Source organism: Pelophylax lessonae (genome assembly GCF_965119305.1).
Source record: "Pelophylax lessonae genome assembly, chromosome: 7".
NCBI classification, from domain to species: domain Eukaryota; kingdom Metazoa; phylum Chordata; class Amphibia; order Anura; family Ranidae; genus Pelophylax; species Pelophylax lessonae.
In genome coordinates this window covers 112,270,793-112,286,789 of record NC_138774.1, presented here as the reverse complement: position 1 = coordinate 112,286,789, position 15,997 = coordinate 112,270,793, and the positions used below count along the sequence as shown (strand labels likewise).

At 44.6% G+C, this 15,997-nt stretch overlaps 1 protein-coding gene across 1 annotated transcript in view; it reads right to left on the bottom strand.

Moving 5' to 3' along the window:
* PLS3 (plastin 3) overlaps positions 1-15,997 on the bottom strand; it is a 254,813-nt gene that overhangs the window by 39,361 nt on the left and 199,455 nt on the right. Inside the window, exons 13-16 of the mRNA XM_082264386.1 lie at positions 10,130-10,244; positions 9,892-10,025; positions 9,163-9,286; positions 1,314-1,438 (exon numbers count right to left, since the gene is read on the bottom strand). Coding sequence (XP_082120512.1) covers positions 1,314-1,438; positions 9,163-9,286; positions 9,892-10,025; positions 10,130-10,244 — 498 coding nt within the window. The remainder of the gene's footprint in view (positions 1-1,313; positions 1,439-9,162; positions 9,287-9,891; positions 10,026-10,129; positions 10,245-15,997) is intronic.

The following is a 15,997-nucleotide window of genomic DNA, read 5'->3' as shown; positions in this document are numbered from 1 at the left end:
GTAAAAAAGCGCAAAAAAACCCCTGGTCCTTTAGCAGCCAAATCCTCCGGGGCTTAAGTGGTTAAAAGCCCCTCCAACTTGGTGGCCATCTTTTCTTCCCAATAGAGCTGTACCATCCCCATTAATGTGCAGCCCGTCCTTACTAAAGAGAAGGTAACAGACTGAGAAGTCGGCTATGTTCTCCAGGAACCCAAACCCCTCCTTCCTACACCATTTCCTCAGCCACTTGTTCAGTTCCCTAAGCGCCTTCAGCCTCTCTGGTGTGGCATGAGGTACAGGCAGTATTTCAGAGAAAACCACCTTGGAGGTCTGTTTCCTCAATATATTCCCCAAGTCCCTGAAATTAGGATCCTCCACCTTCTTCTCAGTTTGTCATTGGTGCCTACATGCACCATAACCACTGGGTCCTCCCGAGCCCCGCCCAATAATCTGTCTACCCGATCCGCTGAACTCGAGGGCCCGGTAAACATACTGTTCGAGGACCACAATCAATTTGACAGATAGCCCTCTCTGTCCTCTTGATAATTGAGTCCCCTTCTACCACTACCTGTCTAACCTTTCCTGAGTCTCTGCCCCCTCCTTCCGGGAGACGCCCCCCCCCCCCCCCCCGGCACCTAGGGGAGGGCGCCTGCTCCAGCACTGCCACCCCTGAGCCGATATGCCCATCATGCAACTTGGCATATTTGTAAGGGTGTACTAACTCAGGACTGGCCTCCCTAGCGCTCCTCCCTCTTCCCCAAGTTAAATTGATGGGAGGAAGAAGCAGTGCCTATGAACACACAGCACTGGCCGGGAGTGTGCACACATGGGTGCCTCCTTAGCCACCAAAAAGCTAAGGAGACAGCCGCAAAATAGAAATAGGTGCAAGTGGCTTGAGGGCCAGTAGCAGATCAAAAAAGGACATTTTAAAAAAAGATAAATCATCCTATAATCAAGTGTTGATTTTCAAAATAAATTAGGATAGTTTAAAATCCCTTTAAAGTAATTGCTATGAATTCCACTGTAAAGGCTCCATAAAAAAAAAAAAATAAGAATTCATGTAAACAGTGATGTAGACATGTTGCTTGATTAAACAGAAAAGGCTGGATGCAAAAAAACAATCCTAATCTATGGAACTAAGCTGAATCATTCCACACTCTTTAGAAACAAATATGAAGCCATTACAGAAATAAACCAGTTGTTCCTACCCCACTGGCAGAACATCCTAACTGACAACTAAGAATTCAGCTCTCAGTCAACAATGGCTGCCAAAAAGCCATGGAACAAAAGCTATTAGGCTTATTACCAAGTCAAGAAAATGAAGACACACTTACTTGGCATTCTCATGTTTGTCTTGATCGGAGAGTGAACCGGTCTTAACAAGGTCATAATTAATACTTCCGGGCTGTATAGCATCAATCAGATCCACTACAGGAAGACTAGTGCTGATGGATTTGTCCTGTGAAAAAAGTGGAAAAATGTTAAGGTGAATCCAGCAAAAATATGGTAATACTGGCTTAAATTCCATTAGAATTAGTTTAATCATGCCTGTCACAATTAAGCCACTTGTTGACTGCAAAATGCGCAGTAGCCGGGTGCATGCAAAAGGCATATGTGCAGTAGCAGGGTGCATGGGCCTTAACACCACGAGGCTTTGAAATTCTGCGCTGAGAACAAGTTAAACTGCACGCTCCCAGCACACTCCCCAAACTGTCCATGCAGCTGCACATCACTGTTCGTGATTAGGAGCCAACAGAATAGGATCCCGATCATAAGACTGCTTTGACATAAAGCCACAGGCATCATGTGATTGGGAAGTTACCTTCGCCTACCAGCATTAACACCCACTTAATGGGCCGTTGGGAGGTGGCAGCAAGGGGTTAAAAAGAGTAAATAAGGGGAATAAAATGCAAGCAGAACTGAAATTATATGCAAATTTCAACTTTTCCCAGTAAAGTTTGCTTGTAAAGTTTTGGTTTGACCCTGCCCCCACATATTTTGGTACTTTAACCACTTACCCACTGGGAACTTAAACCCCTTCCTAACCAGACCAAATTTTCAGCTTTCAGTGCGCTCACATTTTGAATGCCAATTACTTAGTCATGCAACACTACCCATATTAAATGTTTGCCCTTTTTTACACACAAATCAAGCTTTTGGTGGTATTTAATAATTGGGTTTATTTTTTGTGCTATAAATGGAAAGGTTTTGTAAAAATATGCATTTTTCTTTATTTCGGTTTTAAAATTTTGCAAATTTATAATTTTTCTTCATAATTTTTGGCCCAAAAAGTTATACTGCTACATATCTTTGGTAAAAAGAACCCAAAAAAAATATATATTATTTGGTCTGTGAAGGTTATCGAGTCTACAAGCTATGGTGCCAATCATTGAAAATTGATCACAACTGATGTACTGATGGCCTATGTCATTTCTTGAGACACTAACAAGACAGGAAAGTACAAATACCCCCTTTTTGGAAAGTAGACAATCCAAGGTATTTTAGTAAAGTAAAGTTTTAAAGTTGTAATATTTTCCCCACAATTCTTTGCAAAATGAAGATTTTTTTTCCACACAACTGTTATATTACCAAGTGATTTCTCACACACTGTATAGGCATACTTGCAACTACACACCCCAAAATACAATCTGCCTCTCCTTTTGAGTATGGTGATACCACATGTGTGAGACTTCCACAGCCTGACCACATACCGAAGCCCAACCACCAAGTAGCACCTCCAGGTGTTCTAGGAGCAAAAACTACACATATAATTTCCTGACAACCTATCACACTTTTGAAGGCACTGGAATTCCAGGACAATGGAAACGCCCACAAAACTACCCCATTTTGGAAAGCAACACCCCAACACATAATCTAGGAGGCATAGTGCATCTTTTGAACATGTCATTTTCCACAAGTTTTTAGAAAATTAAGAAAATGAAAATGCATTTTTTTTTTTTTTTTTTTTACACAAAGTTGTCCATTTATAAGATATTTCTAACACGTAGCATGTAAATAGCAAAAACGACACCCCAAAATACATTCTGCTACTCCTCCCGAGTATGACGATACCACATGTGAGACTTTTACACAGCCTAGCAACATACAGAGGCCCAACATGCAGGGAGCACCGTCATTTCCTGACTACCCATTACACTTTTGTGAGACACTATAGGGCACTGATAAGCACTGACATGTCACGGATGAGCACTGATGTGGCATGAATGAGCAATGGGTGAGCACGGATGGACATGAATGAGGCACAAGTGGGTATGAATGAGGCATGGATGGGCATGATTGAGGCATGGGGGAGGCAGGAGTCAGCGGTGGTGCAGCCTCCCTCCTCTCCTTGCATGCTGGACTGATTGATGTGTACAGCGTGCGAGGAGAGAACTGAACCGGACATGCGCCAGTTTGTTGACAACTGATCGCTCCATCATTGGACGGAGTGATCACGTGGTAAAGGGCTGCTGTCATAAGCCCTTTACCACCATCTGCGATGTGCCAGGTCCTTTGAACCTGGTGAGCACAGGCACTTCCATGTGTGCGTCCCAGGAGGCGAGCGGGAAACATGATTCAGGGAGGACGTCATTGTGCATCCTCCCAGAATAAGCCGACCGTGCTATAGCCATCATTTGGCTATGGCCCAGTTGGCAAGTAGTTAAAATGACTGTCGGCCTCACTGGCCAAAAAATGGATTTTTGTAAAATCTTACCGTAAAATCCTTTTCTCTTAGCTCATTGACAGACGTAGTCCTCGGTGATACACCACCTTCGGGTTATGTTGCCTCCACAGGAGCAGGACTAGACAGGAAATTAAAAAGCTCTGGCCACACCCTAGGGGCAGTCCCAGAGGGTATATCCTCTCTCTCTCTGCCTCAGCAAATCAGTTATGTGAAAAAGCAGTCTTTAGAGATTTTAACCCAACTCAAAAAAACAGAGGGGCGGGGACTACGTCTGTCAATGAGCTAAGAGAAGGATTTTACGGTAAGATTTTACAAAAATCCATTTTTCTCTAGCGCTCATTGACAGACGTAGTCCTCGGTGATACACCACCTTCGGGACGTCCCAGAGCAGTATCACAACTGAGGGGTGGGAAAATGAAATCAAATCCCAATCTAGAAGGCCCAACCGGTGCCAACTAGAAGTTTACAATGCTCATCCTTAATGATAAGACTCAAAAGAGAAAAAATTTCTTTTTTTTTTTTTTTTCAAACAGAAAAAAACCCTCGAGGTAGACCACCGGTCTCCTCAAATTGGGGCCTGCAAAACCTTGCGGCCAAATGAGGCATCCGCCGATGCCGTCACCTCAATTTTATAGAATTTTGTAAAGGTATGTACCGACGACCAAGTGGCCGCCTTACATACCTGGACCACTGACGCCTGATGGCGAAAGGCCCAGGAAGTACTGAGCGCTCGAGTGGAGTGCGCCCTAACAGGGAACGGAGGACTCTGACCCTTAATAGAATAAGCCTGTACCACCGTTTGTCTAATCCATTTGGCAATGGTCGCGGCAGATGCAGGCAAACCCTTTCTGGGGCCATCCGTGATCACAAAAAGTGAATCCGTCTTACGGAATGATTCCGTAGCTTTCAGGTATACCCTGATTGCCCGAACCACATCTAAGGAATGCAACGCATGTTCCCGATGATGCTTGGGCTGAGGACACAAGGAAGGTAGTACAATATCTTCATTCAGATGAAAATCTGAAACCACCTTAGGAAGAAAAAGATGGCTTAGGATGAAGTACTACCTTATCCCTATGAATCACTAGGTATGGGGACTGGCATGACAATGCAGCCAGTTCTGACACCCTGCGAGCAGAAGTAATAGCCACCAAGAAGGCCACCTTCTGGGATAAAGTAAGCAAGGGAATCTCCCTGATGTTTTCAAAGGGAGGTTTCTGTAGAACCGACAAAACCAAATTAAGATCCCAGGGCGGTAAGGGCGCGCGGACTGGAGGAGCCAGGTGCCGCACCCCCTGGATGAAATTCCGCACCAAGGATTTGGTAGCTAAAGGCTTCTGAAAGAAGATTGCTAATGCTGAAACTTGACCCTTGATGGTGCTCAAGGCTAGCTTCTGCTCAACCCCTTGTTGCAAAAAGGCCAATATTCGAGACACCGAATAGGTACGTGGAGGAAATCCTAAAGATTCGCACCACGCAATATAAGTCTTCCATGTGTGATAATAGACTTTGCTGGAAGTCGCTTTCCTTGCTTTAATAAGGGTAGGAATGACTGAAGTAGACAAACCTCTGTCCTTCAGTACTTGGGTCTCAATGGCCAGGCCATTAAAACCAGCGACTGTAAAGCACGAAGGTAAATTGGTCCTTGAGACCACAGACACTCCCTGAGACGAAGTTCCCACGGAACGTCTGCGACTAACATGTCCAAGTCGGCCAGGCCAGCTTGAGGAGGCCAGCCTAGAATTTCTAGGACCACTGGCGCTGATTGGATCTGAACCAGGCGTCCCTAGAGCTATCTGACCCCGACCATCCGAGAAAGTCTGGTCGTTTTCTGCTCCCACACATTTATCAGATACCTGATAGTTATCAGGAAAGGTGATCTTTTCTGGTTGAACCTCAGGGACCGAAGTCACCCGACTAGAGGCTACTTGGCCTATCTGGTCAACCAGATCCGATTCCTGTGAGGTATCGGGACTAATCTTAGGAAAAGGTAAAGGAAAAGATCTATTCAGGGAACGGTAACTACCGCTTCCTGTGGTACTAAAATGTTGGAAGGGAAGAATCGCACCGGTAGTAGTGGTTGATGCTCGATCTAATGTCCTGAATACCGGTGAAAACGTCCCCCCACCCTGAAACCGGGTGGGGGCGCACCTTCAGGCTGTGTACTCCTTTACTTCGGGTTTGGCTGGGTTGGTCCTCTGCTTGTCCGACCAGCCCTTCTTGAACCCTCCTGGAGGAGTCTTGCCTTTCCCGCTAGTACCAGCCGGGCGCCCTTTATGGGCGGTAAAGAAAGGTCCTCGCTTGTTGCGAGGTCCCTTAGCTTTAGCAGCCTGTGGCAAAAAAGTGCTCTTGCCCCCAGTGGCATCCTAATGATTTCATCTAGGTTGGCCCCAAATAGACGATTCCCCTGAAAAGGGAGATTGGTCAAGGTCTTTTTGGAACCTAGGTCAGCTGACCAGCATTTTAACCACAGCACACGTCTGAGGATCACTGCTAACTTAGATGCATGCCCTAATAAGGGAGTAGTGTCCAAGGCTGCGTCACAGATAAACCGTAGCCCCTGTATGATCTGTTCCATCAAATCAGACGTCTCCTGGGGAATATCTTTTCCCCTAAGATCTTGGCGTACCATTTTCGCCCATTCCGTAAGTGTCTGGGAAACTAGACCAATAACAATTACTGGTCTAAATGCTGACCCTATCAGAGAAAAGATAGTGCGGGACTCTGCTTCTATCTTTCGATCCACCGGATCCTTAAAGGACGAAGTGTCCTCCACTGGAATAACCGTGGCTTTATTCAGCCTGGAAATAGGCGGATCCACGACTGGTGGTACCGTCCATTTCTTAATGATGGATTCCTCAAACGGATAGCGTCTAGCAATACGCTTGGAAATAGTAAAGGTACGTTTAGAATGCTCCCATTCTCCTTTAATCTGATTACCAAAACATTTAGGTACAGGAAAAGCCTTCGCCGTCTTGATGGGCTTATTAGTACCAAAAGGCATCTCTGTTTCAGTTGCCTCTGCCGGTAAAGCCTCAAGTTTTAAGGTTTCTTGCACTGCCACAACTAGTGCGTCCACCAATGCTTCTTCCTGAATTATAGCAAGAGAAGAAGCGTCCTCCTCACTGTCTGAGGGGGCTTTACCTGGGATAACAGCCCTTGCAGAGGAACCTGCAACTGCCGTGACCATCTCTGAATCAGAGTCAGAGGTGTCAGATAATATAGGGGTAGGCGGGGGTCGCTTCCTTGACCCCCGTCCCTGACAGGCCGCCTCCACCCGGGCCACCATAGACTCCAAAATTGCTGTAAATGACTCTATACTCTGTGCACCGGCGGGTCCCGAGGCCCCCTCGAGGGAAACAGGTGGGGGAATATGTGTGGCAGGGTCCATGATAACTCCAGTTACTTCCTGGATAATATAATTCAAAAGTAAAGAAAAAAACTTTTTTTTTTTTTTTTTTCTTTTTCTGACCCCCAGCGCCACAAAAAGCCCCTTAGTGTTACCTGCTAGGGATCCCTATCGATCGAGAGAGAGAGAGATAGACCCCCAGGCTCACCACTTGATGCTCAGAGTTAAACTGCAACAGCTTACAGCGCTGTCTTGACAAACAGGAAGTCTTTTGGCTGGCTGCCCAGGAAGAAAGGAGACGGCTCCGCCCCTCTGCACGCCTTCCGGCGCCTCCCCCAAGCTCCACGAGGTGTAGGATCACCTCAAACATGGCCGCCCCCATGCTGGAGACACGAGGCTACGCCAAAACTCTCTCTGCATGGGGATATGGCGTGGTTGGCGGTACCGGCCCTGGCAGACCGCATGGCCGTTCGGGAGGCCTGCTAATAGCTGGAGATCTGATTTGGAAGGCAGTCTACATGTCCGTGGCTTCTGACTGGTAGGTAGCTTATACTTAACCCATAAGATTCCCAGAATGCCACAGATTACATTTTTTAAACATGTATACAATAGATTGTTAGCTCCCAAACCAAGCCTCCTGGCTTTTTGCACACATAAAATCACACTCAAAGTAGGAGGATCTGTGACATGTTATAGGATAGAAAGGACTCTTTCTTACCATACAGAGAGGGGCCCGCGTTCACCACAAAACCCGTCAGGGAAAAAGGGGGAACATACTACTCACCATACCGGAACCAGGCGGGCACCAACTCCTGACAGTACCCCTCTCCACCGGGGCGGGAGGGCTGTCGACCGATACGGACGCCGTGACTCATGGTCTTTGGCGTTTCAGCGAGACGTTTAACTCGCGGGTTCAGTCCTTTTAATGGGACTTTGTCGCGGCCGACCCAGCGCGGAGCTATGGCCTGCACGCGCTCGTAGGCTGAACTGGGGTGACCACCGGATCTCAACATCCAGCCCGTCGCCCAGTTCAGCTTTCTTGCTTGAAGATCTCACAGGAACACTGGAGAAAAAAAAAGCTGTCTAAAAATCCTTTAAGAAAAAAATTCTTGCCAGGACCTAAGATCCCAGCAAGGTATCTAGGTCCTTACTCCTAACTAGACAGAAAATAACTGATTTGCTGAGGCAGAGAGAGAGAGGATATACCCTCTGGGACTGCCCCTAGGGTGTGGCCAGAGCTTTTTAATTTCCTGTCTAGTCCTGCTCCTGTGGAGGCAACATAACCCGAAGGTGGTGTATCACCGAGGACTACGTCTGTCAATGAGCGCTAGAGAAAGAAAGATTGGGAATAAGAACAAGCCTAAAGACTAAGTTTACCTTTTGCAAAAAAAAATAAATGCAGATCTTTTTTGCAGGCGCATTTATTAATTTATTATTTTTACTACTCTGCAGCCTTTGAGGCATTGTCCCCACAATCAGCAATGCTAGGCTCCTGCAGACAGTCAGTACAGCTATCTACCCGTACATCATATGGGCTGGCAGTTACTCAATAGTCCACACTTCCGCGTCACTCATTCACAGAGCTCTGTAAAGGATTGAACTGCAAACTGTTTGCCATGGAGGCCGACAGTAGATGTAGTTTATTCACAGAACTCTGAATAATTGACGTGGCCTTGTGGGCAGAGCCCTGCATAGCCACACTGTTTTTAGATTCTGACAGCAGGGGCTGGGTGATGATCCCACACCCACTTTTATAGGAGGAGGGAGGAATGAAGGTAAGGGGAGAAGCTGGTAGGGGGAAGGTAGGGGGGAGGCAGAAGCTGGAACATGTTAAGTGTTTTACCCTAAATATGGGTGGAACATGTAATGTTACAAAGGTGAAACAAAACTACGCTGAGCCTGCACCCATCCAAAGCCAGCAGTTTACCCCAGAGACTCAGTTTTACCACTGAACTTTTGTATTGATTACTCACACCCTCCGCATACAGCTAATAGTGCGCCAATGATTGATTTTTTTTGTCATGTTACAAAGATGAACTTGTCCTTTAATTAAAGGAAAAGCCAAGATAACATGTTATGAAAAGGTGAGCTTATCCTTTAAAGAAACTGCTTATTTAAAATGGCCAGATAATGTTGAAAAAAGTATTACCTTAAAATTCTGAATAGATGAGGTCTTCCCAGCGCCAGCCAAAGTGCTGTTTACCCAGTTGACAATAGTGTCATCATTTACCTTGGCACCATCACCCAGATTTTCCAGCACGTTCAGTGTATACCTAGGGAACAAAAAGTCAAAATTACTTCTAAAAGTAACAGCTGGACATTAAGTTAAATTGCACTCAGTGCTTATGCACACAGCCATATTTTAGGTGTTTGGGTATACAGAGTAAATTATGGTTGTATAGTTGTGGCGCTAGGGAGCCACAGCGTATGTTTGCCTACAGACATGCATTACAAAAAATACCGTACGTGGCTATGCACGTGTAAATGTTGGAACCGGCATTTACACATGCACCCATATTACGGGTATATTTTTCAAAAAGTTAAATTTTACGCTTTGAAAAATACACTCTTACAAATGTTAGTGTAAACGTGAGTGGTTTCATATGAAATTTTCGGTGATCAGTGTAGATAAGAGATAAAGTTCCCATTGAACCCTAGACAGGTTTACTGTTTATAATCTGATTCTTTCTGGGAATTTACGAAGACTAGAGCAGACAGAACCTGGAGCAGCTATGAATGGCAACTGATCTAGCTTTCAAAGATTATTTGAACAAGCTGAACTTATTGGTTATGATGCACAGCTGCTCCAGTTATAAAAATCCCCCACCCGAATGGTTCCCTAACCAGTTGTCGCTGTACTTAAAAGTGCTACACTTACTTTCTCATGGCTTGCCAGACTAGAGCAAGTGTGAGAGTCGGGTTTCCATCATTCAGGTCCTGCCCTCCGATACCCACCAATGAGAATTTAGCAGTATTTTTTCCCAGGTCCACTGCATAATTAGAGTTCTCAAGCTGAGAGGAAAGAAAGGACATTATATAAAACCAAGCACTGGTGCTTAGTTTGATCCTAATTCACATGTGCAGAAGAACATACCAGATCTCTGGCGTTCACTTACCTTTTTCATGTTGGCTCCAAGTTTGGGATATGGGGGCTTGTTTACTTTACTCCAGTCAACGGGAACCTTAATCTTCTCGTATAATTGTAAAATTACTAGAGAGTCTTGTAGGTCACTGGAATATCAAAAATAAACCATATGTTAAATTACATTTTAAAGCCATCATACTGCAGGGGTAGGCTGAGGCACTTGTCTCAATATTCAAATCATAAAAAAGAAAGTCACATGTAAACATATTGCCAATGCGGTCCTTTTTTCAGAATATGTAAAAGTAGACTGTGTGAAAGGACATCAAAGCTCACAAAAACCAAAATGTCACTCATTCATTAAAAAAAAATAAAAATAAAAAATACCCCGGCACAAAAACAGAATAAGGGCTAGTTCACACCATAGTAACACAACCCAAATGCATTCCAGATTTTCTGCATGCACGTTTATGACAGTCCAGTGCATTCCCCCTTCCCCCTCTTTTTTCTTAATTTTCAATAAGGACACTTGTGTTCCAGTGCGTTTATAGGTGCATCTCAGTGAGTTTTAATGAGTTTTTAAAGCCATCCAGTACAGTCCAGTGCAGGAAAAATGCAGCATGTTCAACTTTTTCTGGAACTGGAACGCACAGGAACTGCAAGCACTGGTGTGAACTATGCCATTGGAAACCATATAACCTACGTTCCTGGCGCATCCATGGCAGCATACCTGTGATAGAGCTCCGCCTCTACTTCACCTTCAGGACTAGTGAATAGCTTAAAAGAAAGACACCCCCTACTCCCATCATTCTTTTTTTCCTCATACCTTCTTGATTGGTGAAGAGTTTGCAGTATGTCCTTACCTGCTGACCATCTGGCAGCTTCCGCTGGGTTAAGCCTCTCCCAAGCGCAGTCCCTGTACTCGGGCCACTCTTAGCGCTAAAAAGTCTGGGAACCCTTCTGCGGATCTTTTGGGGTATGCAGAGTTTCCTAATGAGGAACGCAGTCTGCTATAACTCTTTTGCATAAAGAGCTTTTTTGTGATTGGCATTGATGGCAGCAGCAGCAGGATCAGCATTCTTTGACCCCCACCCCCCACCCCCGCTATCTTTCTTCAGGTATCTACATTTATTCTCCCTCCTCTCCAGGCGAGTTTGTTCCATTTTGTTGTATCCCTCCATCTGCTTAATTTTCCCCTTTCTCTTTACCAGCCAGCCGTTCCTTGGGGTGTAGATTTTCCTTCCTCCATTCATTCAGAGGATCATTTATTTAAAAAACTATGCCATTGGAAACCATATACCCTACTTTACATGAGTTTGATGGAAAAAAAAAAAAAACGCACTGGACTGCATGTGGAGTGAACTGGCCCTTAGAATGCAGAGTTGACAAAACACACAAATGGTTTCCTTTATCGAAATGGGTTACCAAACTGGTCTGTAGTGCGTTAGGACAATGAAATGAAAAATGCAATTGGCAGCTATGGATGCTATTACTTTAGCTTCAAAACAAATTCTAATGCAAGCATCTTAAAAATGACTCTATCTCCAACAAAACAGTGTTCCATCCCTACCAAGATATCGTTCTGTCAGTGTCCCTCCGTCCCACTGTGGGACAGGCGCCACAAAGATTTTATGCTATATAAAAAAAGGGGTCACCAAGCCTTTAGGAGTTATTTCTATATGTCTTGGAAGAATTCAGCAGAATGCCCTTAAGAGCTGTAACACCACCTGCTTGAGTTACCACTCAGATATTAAAAGAAATAAACCCAGCATACAATGGCAGTGGTACGAGATGTTTTGGCTATGCTCTGGACATTTTTAAAAAGAGGTTGTAAACCGAAAAAAAAATTTTTTCTTTTCTTTCCATCCTGAAAGAGAAAGACATAATGAGCTAGTATGTATCGCATGCTAGCTCATTATCAAATACTTACCTTAGAACGAGCCCCCGCCGTGCCGCTCGCTTACCTCTATGACGGGCGACATGTCCAGTTACCCGTCCTCGCATGTGCCAGTGACGTCACTGGCTGCATGTAAGGTAAATATCTCCTAAACAGTACATGTTTAGGAGATATTTACAGTACCTATAGGTAAGCCTTATTATAGGCTTACCTATAGGTAAAAGTGTCAGAGGGTTTAATTTCTCTTTAACAGCCTGGCAGCACATCAACCTCTGCTAACTTCATTAAAAACAGAAATAAAAAGAATAGTAGTGCAAAAAGTCACTGGATGTGACTTTTAAAAATGTAAAACAATAAAATCATACATAAAAAGGGTGTTACTGAAAACACTCTCATAAGGGTATAAAAGTCCTTTAAAGTCCATAGACCGTCCAGGAATGAGTGATGTTACTACTGGATCACCTTTTTTGTCCACCACCAAGTGTCACACCAAGGGGTCAGCAGAAATGGCAACTCACCAGATAAAGTGGCTCAGGTGTTCTCACACAAGAGCAAAATGAGCAGATATCCAAGATACAGATGATGGGTGTAGACAAACGACCTGGATATGTCACCGCTGCACACACTTAATCAGACCTCCTTTCCACAAATGTCCCTCAGCATAGTGATCACATGCAAGGCAAAATAACCCCAATAGTGAAGTATTGTAAAACTCAGCTTTATTGAAAGATAGATTGCACTTACATTTGTAGGAAAAAATCAGGCTTCTAAGTAGTAACAAAGCGGCCAGGAAAGGATCCACACTCGTGCAATCACCCGGGTTGACTCCACGCCAACCCCGATACTTCCGGGTGGGTTCTCTTCCATGCCACGTGATGTCGGATGCGTCGTCTGGTCACGCCCCGACGCGTTTCGTCATTTCCGACTTCAACTGGGGGCGTGACCAGACGTCGCCATCCACCATCTAAATACCTCCGCTGGAACGCACCGCGACCAATCGGCACAGCGGTGGAATGGCCGGAAGATAACCAGCGCTCACAGCGGCGGAAGTAAACAAACACATCGCACTTCCGGGTATCCTCTGCATAGGGACAACCATCAAGACACCGCTGGAAAATAAAACAGCGCCAGAAATGTTCAACCTATCATACAGAGGACACAGAGATGCTCATATATAAATCAAGCTAGATAGTGACAATAAGCACAATTGAAGCATTAATCTAATGGTCTCCCCTGTGCCGATCTTAAGTCTGCAGTGCATTGCCAGCCGCATAACACACATAGCACAATATCAGCAATTGAGCACATAACAAATAGCATAAAAACATGCATAAAACAAATCAGTATATGTTTATATGGAATGATCCATATCACAAAAACCCACATATACAAAAATATACAAAAATAACACCCAAATATAAAGCATATGTATAAAATATATTACTACAAAGTCACACCCATATAAAATTGTAGTAGAGCTAAATGAAAAATCACTAACACCAAACGTTGGTAATAATGAAGATAATCCACAACCCAATAGTAAACTGGGGCCCACACACATAGAGGGTGATCCCAAAAAATAGTAAAAAGAATGAAAGAAAAGGATCTAGACAAAAAGGCTCACGAATCACTAATATAGCAATTCAGATCCAATTCTATATTTAACCCCATCGGGGCGAGGGCCTGGGTGAGAAAAATCCATTTGGTCTCACGCTTGGACAATTCCCTCACCCAATTCGCACCCCGCCACGACGGGGTAACACGCTCAATCCCCCAAAAGTGAAGACTCCTTGGGTCCCTCTGATGAAACTTTCGGAAATGAGCGGACACATTGTGTTCTCGCAAACCTTTCAAGATATTGGTGATGTGCTCACCTATTCTCACCTTTAAGGCCCGCTTGGTGCGGCCTATGTACACCAGCTTACAGGGGCACATCAATCCATAGACCACATGTGTAGTATCACATGTGATCAAGCTTTTTATCTTGAACGTTTTGTCAATTGCGGGAACTGTGAAGGATTCTCTTCTCCTGAAGTTGGTAGGTGTAAAAGAGCAGGCCCTACATCTGCCACAGGTGAAGAAACCCTTCATGTCTGGGAAAAAAGAGACATTCGGGGGGTCTAATACCTTCTTGACGATCTGATCACCAAAATTCGGGGATCGTCGATAAATAAATGAAGGTTTAGCAGGAAGAACTGGACCTAAAGTTCTACAGCCTTCAGTGAAACCTGTAAATGCTAATGATGATCCCAAACAATGGAGCTTTCTGTCAGATTTCTCCAATGACTATAAAAAGCTAGAGGAGATCTTTAGACAGCATTGGCCCATCTTACAAATGGATAGAACTTTAGGTCCAGTTCTTCCTGCTAAACCTTCATTTATTTATCGACGATCCCCGAATTTTGGTGATCAGATCGTCAAGAAGGTATTAGACCCCCCGAATGTCTCTTTTTTCCCAGACATGAAGGGTTTCTTCACCTGTGGCAGATGTAGGGCCTGCTCTTTTACACCTACCAACTTCAGGAGAAGAGAATCCTTCACAGTTCCCGCAATTGACAAAACGTTCAAGATAAAAAGCTTGATCACATGTGATACTACACATGTGGTCTATGGATTGATGTGCCCCTGTAAGCTGGTGTACATAGGCCGCACCAAGCGGGCCTTAAAGGTGAGAATAGGTGAGCACATCACCAATATCTTGAAAGGTTTGCGAGAACACAATGTGTCCGCTCATTTCCGAAAGTTTCATCAGAGGGACCCAAGGAGTCTTCACTTTTGGGGGATTGAGCGTGTTACCCCGTCGTGGCGGGGTGCGAATTGGGTGAGGGAATTGTCCAAGCGTGAGACCAAATGGATTTTTCTCACCCAGGCCCTCGCCCCGATGGGGTTAAATATAGAATTGGATCTGAATTGCTATATTAGTGATTCGTGAGACTTTTTGTCTAGATCCTTTTCTTTCATTCTTTTTACTATTTTTTGGGATCACCCTCTGTGTGTGTGGGCCCCAGTTTACTATTGGGTTGTGGATTATCTTCATTATTACCAACGTTTGGTGTTAGTGATTTTTCATTTAGCTCTACTACAATTTTATATGGGTGTGACTTTGTAGTAATATATTTTATACATATGCTTTATATTTGGGTGTTATTTTTGTATATTTTTGTATATGTGGGTTTTTGTGATATGGATCATTCCATATAAACATATACTGATTTGTTTTATGCATGTTTTTATGCTATTTGTTATGTGCTCAATTGCTGATATTGTGCTATGTGTGTTATGCGGCTGGCAATGCACTGCAGACTTAAGATCGGCACAGGGGAGACCCTTAGATTAATGCTTCAATTGTGCTTATTGTCACTATCTAGCTTGATTTATATATGAGCATCTCTGTGTCCTCTGTATGATAGGTTGAACATTTCTGGCGCTGTTTTATTTTCCAGCGGTGTCTTGATGGTTGTCCCTATGCAGAGGATACCCGGAAGTGCGATGTGTTTGTTTACTTCCGCCGCTGTGAGCGCTGGTTATCTTCCGGCCGTTCCACCGCTGTGCCGATTGGTCGCGGTGCGATCCAGCGGAGGTATTTAGATGGTGGATGGCGACGTCTGGTCACGCCCCCAGTTGAAGTCGGAAATGACGAAACGCGTCGGGGCGTGACCAGACGACGCATCCGACATCACGTGGCACGGAAGAGAACCCACCCGGAAGTATCGGGGTTGGCGTGGAGTCAACCCGGGTGATTGCACGAGTGTGGATCCTTTCCTGGCCGCTTTGTTACTACTTAGAAGCCTGATTTTTTCCTACAAATGTAAGTGCAATCTATCTTTCAATAAAGCTGAGTTTTACAATACTTCACTATTGGGGTTATTTTGCCTTGCATGTGATCACTATGCTGAGGGACATTTGTGGAAAGGAGGTCTGATTAAGTGTGTGCAGCGGTGACATATCCAGGTCGTTTGTCTACACCCATCGTCTGTATCTTGGATATCTGCTCATTTTGCTCTT